Source organism: Belonocnema kinseyi, chromosome 4, assembly GCF_010883055.1.
Source record: "Belonocnema kinseyi isolate 2016_QV_RU_SX_M_011 chromosome 4, B_treatae_v1, whole genome shotgun sequence".
Classification (NCBI taxonomy): domain Eukaryota; kingdom Metazoa; phylum Arthropoda; class Insecta; order Hymenoptera; family Cynipidae; genus Belonocnema; species Belonocnema kinseyi.
Genome location: NC_046660.1, coordinates 81,565,272 through 81,574,259, shown reverse-complemented (window position 1 = coordinate 81,574,259; position 8,988 = coordinate 81,565,272). Strand labels below are relative to the sequence as shown.

At 39.4% G+C, this 8,988-nt stretch overlaps 1 protein-coding gene across 1 annotated transcript; it reads right to left on the bottom strand.

Annotated features, from left to right (window-relative positions):
* Window positions 1–5,068: 5,068 nt before the first annotated feature.
* LOC117170975 lies at window positions 5,069–5,632 on the bottom strand. The gene has a single exon (XM_033358018.1). The coding sequence runs from the start codon at window positions 5,630–5,632 to the stop codon at window positions 5,069–5,071; it is 564 nt and encodes a 187-aa protein (XP_033213909.1).
* Window positions 5,633–8,988: the final 3,356 nt, after the last annotated feature.

The following is an 8,988-nucleotide window of genomic DNA, read 5'->3' as shown; positions in this document are numbered from 1 at the left end:
ATCTTGGTCTAATGCCTTGACAAATTGTTTCATTAAACCAAGCTTTATGTGAAGAGGTGGTATCAAAATTTTGGACGAATTCACAAGTGGCTCTTTAACAATCTTTTGTTTTCCAGGTTCAAATGACTCTCTTAGTGGCTCTGGCTTCTTCCTCGTTTCGTGCCATGATTACTGTCACTAAGTCGTCCGAAAATCCAATAAGATTGAGTCATCTAGAAATTTTATTTGGAGAACGTCGTCATAGACGACATTTCACGGGGCCGGTTCATTTACGGATCCCTGTGCTACTCCTGCTGTTACCTTCTTTTGTTTCATCCATTCCGTCGTTTCATATTGTAGTTTCCTGTCGCTTAGGAAATCAAAAATAACTCTCAATAAGTAGATCGGAACTTTAATGTTCTTTTGGAGAGCGTCTAATTCGTCGATCAATCTGATTATATTCAAAGCATTTTTCAATTGGAATGTGATCAACACTACCACCTTTCTCGACCTGTGATATCTGCTCCATGCTCTTGTTACCTCCTGTTCGATTTTGGCAATCGCTCCCATGGTTGATCTGTCCTCGCGGACGCCGTGTTAGTTTTCGGCCATGCCACCTGCTTGCTCAGTCGCCGCCAGACTAAGAAGTTTGGCTCGGAGCATTTTTCAAAAATCTTTCTTGCAACATCCAGTATCCACAAAGGCCTGTAGGATGCTGACGTTACAGGGGGGCCCTTTCCTTTGCCAAGGAGGTTCAGTCTCTGTATTTTCCATCTATTGCTGAACACCCCTACACGAAAGCATCAGTTATAGATGTTTAGCAACAGATAAGGGCAGTCCCTGGCAATAATCTTGACAACCTCAACGAGTATTCCGTCAGGGGCAGGGGCTTTTCCACTTGTCATACTTTGGACTGCCTCGTTACGTTCCAGGACTGGGTGACCCGGGTGTTGCGACAATGTTGTTCTTGTCGAAGATGTTTTTTTCCGGGTTGTTAGAGAAGAGCTCGTTTATTATAATCTCCATCGTTTTCGGCTCCTTTGGACCTTCTGGCGATTTTCGGTAGATTTGACTAGTGACAATCAGGTATCCACGTCCGCAGATATCTATGTCGACAACAGCGTAGATTTCCGTCCATTTTCATGTTTTACTCTCCTTAATAAATACATTATTGCTTTGACCTACAAATTCCGGATTTCTTTTTCTCATTCTTTGGACTTTCCGTCTGAGTTTGAGACATTTCCTTCTCAGGTCAGCTATCTCCTCTGACCACCAGTACACAGGAGCCCTGCTGTTTTGTCGTGTACATTGAGGCATTGCGACATTACAGTCCTTAACAATGATACTCATTGTGTCTTCGACCAGTTTCTCCGCTGCTTGTTTCATTGTCACCATGTCTGTGGTCTTAACTAACATACACTCTCCCCTTTTCGTAATCTCCTTTGTGAGTGCTACCGGCACCAAATAACTGACTTTCCAGCCTTTCTTTCGTACGATGTTGCCCTTGTCGTGTAACCTTTTTGGTAATTTCCCAACTTAGTAACTAACATACTGGCAATCACTAGCCCTGTTGTCTTCTAGTACTTTCCAGTTTTGTATTTTTGCCGCCATACCCGAAGATGCCAGAGTAACATCAGGGATCGTTTCCTGGTATCCAGGACTTCTAAACGTTGAATAATTTTCTACGTTCAGCACCTTTAGGTCCAGACTAGCCGCTATTTCGGCCAAATCTTTTTAACGAGTGTCTGTCCACGCCATTCCCCATTCCCTAGATTTTGCATTAAAATCTCCAGCCAATATTACCACGAAGTCTAGGTCACGGATGAGATTTTCATTCGCCTCCAATTTTTCGTGAAAAATGGCTATGTCTTAGTTTGGCGATAGATAACAGCTTATTAACTTGGCCAAATTTTCAGTCGATGCACCCACTTCTAGGAGTACATCTCCATGACGTGTTTTTCTAATGGACTTAATCGTCACATCCTATTTTCACGGTTTGATGGACGACCTGATTTGTTTCAGGACATCCGTATAGTTTCGGCCTTCCACTTGATTAATCAAAACATCTTCTGGGCGATTTCTCCCACGCTTATGTACTGTTTCTCGTTTCCCTACCTCCGAGTGATTTTGAACCTTCTTTTTTCGCCTTTCCACTGTGGCCCAGGATTTATCAGTTTCGCCAACCGTTTTTTTCCTGGGTGGTCGGTGTTTCTATGGGTATTATGGCTCAGCGGCCAGAGCCGATGGCCGTTCTTTCTTCAGAAATATTTTTGAAATCTTTTCTCCTTTCCTCGATGATTTTAAAATGATGCTGTAGTTCCTTATTCCGTTTATGACACACGAATCTATGTTTGTTTTACCTTCTGTTTTGGAAAAAATGTCGTCAAAACTCTTCTTGATATCTTCAAGAGCTTTCCCTACTTCACCTTCGAGATCTCTAAACATCTGTAATTTTTCAAATAATATGATATTGCGCCTGTCATCACCTCATTTTCCTCGTTGTTGTCTTTTATGTCCGTGACCATGACGTAATAATTTGGATTATTCTTTTGCGTGAAAGTCATAAAAATTTGATCCAGCATTTCGTGCGAGGAGGGGCCGGCCGAAGAAACTGCAAATGGTATACCCTCGGACCGCAGTCCTGCCCCAGTTCCCTGGGACCCAAACATTGTTTAACCGGCTGGATTCCTGATGACTGGCCACAACTTACACCTCGGCAGAGTAAGATCACAGTAGCTTCATTTCGGTAACCGATTGGAAGCACTCCCAGTGGGCCACAGTCGACAACGATCATGTAAGTTTGGTCCGCGAGACCTATTTTATTTCATCCCTACCCTCTGTTTCCAGCAAGCTTTCTCTTATCCACCACCCGGGGGCGAGCCAAGTAGGGTTATCAGTCCAACCAACAAACGGGGCAGAATACGTCAAGTGTCTCCACCTAAAATTGTTTTTTTTTCATACCCGGTTGAAACTTGGCTGGCATATAGTCCTAGTGGGCCTACATTAATCCACCAAACCATAGGTTCTTTATCAATCGGTCGTAAATATACAGGGGCTTGAAGTTTTCACTTTTTCACGCGTTTCTTCACCTTCACGTTAGTGTAACATCATTTAGCATGATCCGATTGGACTTTTATTATATGTTGACGTTGCGGACCATTAATTTCGCAAATAGTTACCTTATTGCGTTTATGATCACTCCTTGAGTTTTTGAACAAGGATCTATTAATTTATGAAAAAAGAAGAGCAAGATTCACATATAAAGAACAAGATTTATTAGACTTCTTGACTGGTGTAACAATTAGATTGAATAAAGGTCTGAACTTAGACCACGTCTACTAAAAAATCATCGCAGGGCGGCCATAAAGACTTCGGTAGTGAGATCACTAACGAGTTCAATATAAACGGTATTAGTAGCGAAGCAAACGAAAATAGCTGCGAAGGTCTTAATTTTGTTCCGATTTCTGTGCCGCCTTTCTTTAATATAAAACGGACCGCAATAATCTATACCACAAACTAGAAAGGGACGTTCGAGAGAGAGACGACTTTTTGGAAGATCTCCCATGACATATTGGGGAACAGATGGGTTAATCCGAGCGCAGGTAACGCATTTATGTATTACTCGTTTGACTGTATTTCGTCCGTTTGTAACCAAAAGTTTTGATGTAGGATATTAAGGGTAGTTTGTATCCCACCGTGCATAGATTTTATGTGTTCTTCTCGAATTAAAACGTCGGTAAAATAAGGGTGTGCTAATAGCGCTGGATGCTTTTGTGAGAAAGAGAGATTGGATTTGTCGATTCTACCTCCTACTCGTAAAATTCCGCCAGAATCAATAAAAGGAGCTAGATTGTTGAGATTTCCATTCAAATGACCCTTAGATTTCAAAGATTTTAGTTCGTCGGGAAACCCTTCTGTTTGGATCAATCTAATCATGGTAATAGTAGCGCTTTTTAATTCTATAATCGTTAATTCTCCTGTTAATTTAAGTTCACTCTTCGCGTTATGGTTGACTCGTTTACAGCATGCAATAAATCGTTTTAGGTCGTTAGAAGAAGAAAAGTGCTCTAAGATTTTTACAGTGAGCCTTTCCATGCATGGTTCAGCACTTGCGTCTAAAATTTTAATTTTATTAACTGAGAGGGACGCGACGGGTTTCGTTGAATCCGAATTTTCGGAGAATTTTAGGACTGATTCTGGCTATAGGTCTTCTTTTTTGTTCATCCAGGTTGGCCATTCAGCCACAATTGAGAATCAATTAATTCTCTAGGCATGAGACCTCGCGAAATGAGGTCAGCCGGGTTACTTTTTGACCGAACGTGTCTCCATTCGTGATTTTCTATAGAACTAGTTATTGCTGTGATGTTAGAAACGCGGTTTCTTTCAAAGGTCGGGAGTATGTTAAGCGAAGTGTTAATTCAGTGTAACGTTATTGTGGAATCGGACCAAAAATAACCCTTTCAAAGGTTAAATGTCGCAAGGCTTGAGCCGTCGCTTCAAATAATTGAGCTAGTAGAAGAGCTGCAGACAGCTCTAGTCGCGGTAAAGATAACGATTTGATAGGAGCGACTCTCAATTTCGAACAAATTAAATACGTCTCGTGTCTTCCCTGATTGGAAGTTGATCTTACATAGATAGCAGCCCCGTACGCCTTTTCACTAGAGTCGCTAAAACCGTGCAATTGAAGAGTGGAATAATCTTCCGCGAGTAATTTTCGTTTGAATTGTAAATTTGATAGGAGTGGTAGCTGCTCATAATATTTTTGCCACGCATTATGAATTTCGCATGGAACCGGTGCGTCCCATCCTAAATTAATAAGCCACATTTTTTGCATCAAGATTTTCCCGTATACTAAAACGGGACCTAGAAGGCCAAGAAGATCAAATAATTGCGCAATTTGAGAGAGAATTTTTCGTTTCGTTAATGCCTTTTTTTCTTCGCTATTCTGATTTACGGTGAAAATGATTGAATCTCGTTTTGCATTCCAATGAATGCCTAGAGTTTTGGCAGTGATGTCTAAATTCAGTTGAAAAAACGGTTCATCTGAACAATTTAATAGTGGCTCAATTAAACTTGAATCATTTGAGGCTCATTTTCTCAAGTTTAGGCCACCTTTACGCGTGATTTCGATTAACTCGTTGCGCAACTGTTCTGCCTCTTTGATAGTCGACGCTCCGGTGAGCATGTCGTCGACGTAGAAGTCGTTTTTTAAAACTTTAGCAGCTTTAGAAAAAGTGTTAGCTTCGTCGTCCGCTAGCTGATGCAATGATCGAATCGCTAAAAAGGGAGCGGCCGAAGTGCCAAAAGTCGCGATGTTTAACTCGTAAGTCTTTATTTGATCGGACGGATCTTCCCGCCACAGAATTATTTGATACTTACGGTCGTCGGGGTGGACTGTTGTTTGCAAGTACATTTTTTCTATATCAGCTGTAAGAACAAAAGGTTGTGATCGGAAACGCACTAATAGAGTGAAAAGATTATCTTGAATGGTAGGACCTACCATCAGCACGTCGTTCAAAGATAGGCCTGTAGGTGTTTTTGCTGAGCCATCAAACACTACGCGTAACTGTGTTGTCAAGCTATTGTTTTCTATGACTGCATGGTGGGGTAAATAATAGCCTTCCTTTTTTGAATATGCCCTCACTTCGGACATGTAACCATTGGTATGGTAGATTCTAAGGTTTTCAATGTAAAGATTTTTAATTTCTGGTTTTTTGATAAAGGTTCGTTCAAGGGAATATAATCGTTTCAGCGCATTTGAGTACGACTCTCCTATCTCGCCTACATTTTCTCCAAAGGGAAGTCTGACACAGTACCTTCCACTCACTATGTCTCGAGTAGTGCGCTTCTCATAATGAGTTTCGCATTCGTTTTCTTCTACCGATAAAATTTTCTTTTCCGGACAATTTTCTACTGTCCAAAATATGACAAGATGTTTGTCTTATTGGGCTTCCGACAAGCGTCTTGCCAGCTATAATCCATCCAAAAACGGTATTTTGTAAAACGATATTCTGACCGGGAATCTTGATTTGCCCTTGCTTCAACAGTTGAAGAAAGAATTCAGCCCCAATGATACCGTCCACTGGACCTGGTCTATTGAAAGATGGATCGGCTAGTTTTATATTGTTTGGAATATTGAAATCCAGTTTATCTAACGGTCTTGAAGGTAGTAATCAAGAGATTACGTCAAGAGATGTGGCTGAGAGCAAGAATCAAGAAGAAATCTACATTCGCTATAAGTTCCGTCCCGATCCATTATCTCAACGACCGCGGTTGTCAAAAGACAAAAAGCCTTGTGCGTTTTTTGAATAAAATGTGTTCAAGTTTGTCGATTGAGAAGGCTTGCTGCTTGTGTTCATGAGATTCGCTTTAGAGTTTTTATCTATTTGGTTGGTTTCAAGATGTAAGATTGTGTGATGTTTTTTGCTACAATTTTTACAGTCATCTGATTTGCAATTTTCAACGCGATGGTTCGATTTAAGACAGTTGAAACACAAATTTGCTTTTTTAATAATGTTTATTCGCTTGGAGTCGCTCGAGTTCACTAATTTCTCGCAATATTGAGTATAATGAGAACCTTTGCATAAATGACAGAAAGCCTTATATTGAGTTGCATATGAATGAGAGTTGTGATTTTCGTTATTCGTGTGCGTTCGTCGATTCTTATTCTTGTTATGCTGATAAGTTTTTTCGCTTTTGTTCGGTTTATATGTATCAAGTATTTTTCTACGAGAGTGCAGAAAATCTAATAATACGCTCATTTTTGGAGATGAATTACCTTGAGTTTCTTTCTTCCATTTTATTCGCGACTGATGGTCAAGTTTGGAGACTAAGAGGTAAATCGGGAACGACTCTAAAATGGTTTGTTTAACGCTTCGAGGGCACAATAATGTTTGGTCGCATTGTCAAGAATCTCCTAGAGAGGAGGCTGACGCATTTTGACAGGACGATAATTCAAAAAGAGCACGTATTCTGTTTTCTATTTTCGCGACGGGATCATCATAGTATTTTTCTAAGATGGACCAAGCTACTTGATAATTTGCCGCGGTAGTTTCTAGAGACTCAATTTCTTCTACTGCCTTACCCTGCAGGCACGATCGCAGATACATTAGTTTTTCGGATTCAGAGAATTTGTTGCTATTATATCTAGCAGATTTAAGGGTGTCGCTAAATCCAGGCCACTTTTCGTATGACCTTTCAAATTTAGGCAAGTCTGCTCGGGATATTCGGTAATTTGATTCGCTTCCGATATTTATCATATTCACATCTATAAGGGATGATTGTGCGGGTAAATGATTTGCGTTCGCATTTGATTGAATTCCGGATGCTGAATTGATTTGAGTATTATTACTTTGATTGTTCGAATTACTTGGGACAGAATGAGTCGAAAAATCTAAACTCCCCGAAGTAGGAGGAGACGTTGCGCTATTAGAATTTTGGAGTTGAATTAACGAAAGAGCTGACTGAGCATTGTTAGTCTCTAAATCATCTTGAGGATTCGAATTCGGAATATTTGAACTGCTTGGATTAGAATGATTTGATGTGTTTAATAAGTTTGCGGATTGAAAGGACAAAAGAGCAGTTTGATCATTGTTAATATATGCCTTCGCCTTCGCTAGTGCAAAACAAAGTTCTTCGTCAAAGCTTTCTCTCTCGAGTTGTTTCCTCTCAAAATCTTCATCAGTGACTAAAGCTTCTATTTGTAATTGAATCCCATCAAATTTATCGCGTATTCCATTAAGACCTTCCAATTTCTCGATTAGTTCGCCCCTAATTTTCTCTGTGAGAGGTCGATTCAAATAATTTTTTAAGCCTGTTATTTTTCCTTTTAACGGAGCACGTGATCGGACGAGCTTTTTGAGTAGGGCCTCGTCTTGTGGATCCATTTTACGAGACTAGAGTTATATTTAGCAACTGAGATAGAAGAATTCATATACAAGAGTGGAAGATATTAAAAAAGGATAGACGATTCAATTTTTGACATGACAGATAGACTTACGTTTTCGTTGATTCCGCTTACTATTATAGATTTCTAACTGCTTCGTCTGAATTCCGTTTTTTGGAGATTCTCTGGAATGTCGTCGTTTACTTTATATATGTAGAGTTTGATGATTCATCACTCACAGCACAAGTTTATGTTTGAATGGTTTTATTTTCACTGCACGAGTTCACAGTTCGATCTTTATCACAAAAGTTCAAAGTTGGTTTTTAAACACACACGTCTAGAGTTCGCTGTACACTGCACGAGTTCACAGTAAGTTCAATTTTCACTACAAAAATTTAGAGTTCGCTTTTCACATTTCGTTTTTGTAGTTTAACCACTCGCGTTTGGTTTGTTTAGATATTTCAATTGTGAAATATCTACAAGTTCGCTGTTAGAAGCTGGATGTAAATCCTTTCGTTAAACTGATATCCGTTCTCGAAGGACCATGTTAACGTTGCGGACCATTAATTTCGCAAATAGTTACCTTATTGCGTTTATGATCACTCCTTGAGTTTTTTTAACAAGGATCTATTAATTTATGAAAAAAGAAGAGCAAGATTCACATATAAAGAAAAAGATTTATTAGACTTCTTGACTGGTGTAACAATTAGATTTCGCGAGTGACTACAATTTTTCTATCGATGTTGTCCTTATTACTAATACTTGTGCATGACAAAATTTTTAATGTTAAATAACATTCTGGTGTATTTAAACATGATATTATGAAGAGAAAATATTTAATCCTATAAAAGTTATATAAATTTATATTTGTTTCTATTATAAGAGAGAAAGTTTCGCTTCAATAATTTATTCTTATGATATTTATGTATGTGCATCAATTTCTATTGATTTATGTTGTACTTTACTGGTTTGCACGAATATCTTCATATCATTCAGTCATAAGTTAATATTGGGAACCGTTATACCAGGTGTATACATATGAAACCGGTATTGCCATTTAGCGGCCAGTAGGCACACTTGTAGGCACTGTCGGAACTTGCCATTTGTGCTAATTGGCGTATTGT

What these genes read in the sequence shown, in the direction of transcription:
- LOC117170975 (XM_033358018.1), bottom strand. Translation starts at nt 5,632, where the DNA reads ATGTCCGAAGTGAGGGCATATTCAAAAAAGGAAGGCTATTATTTACCC.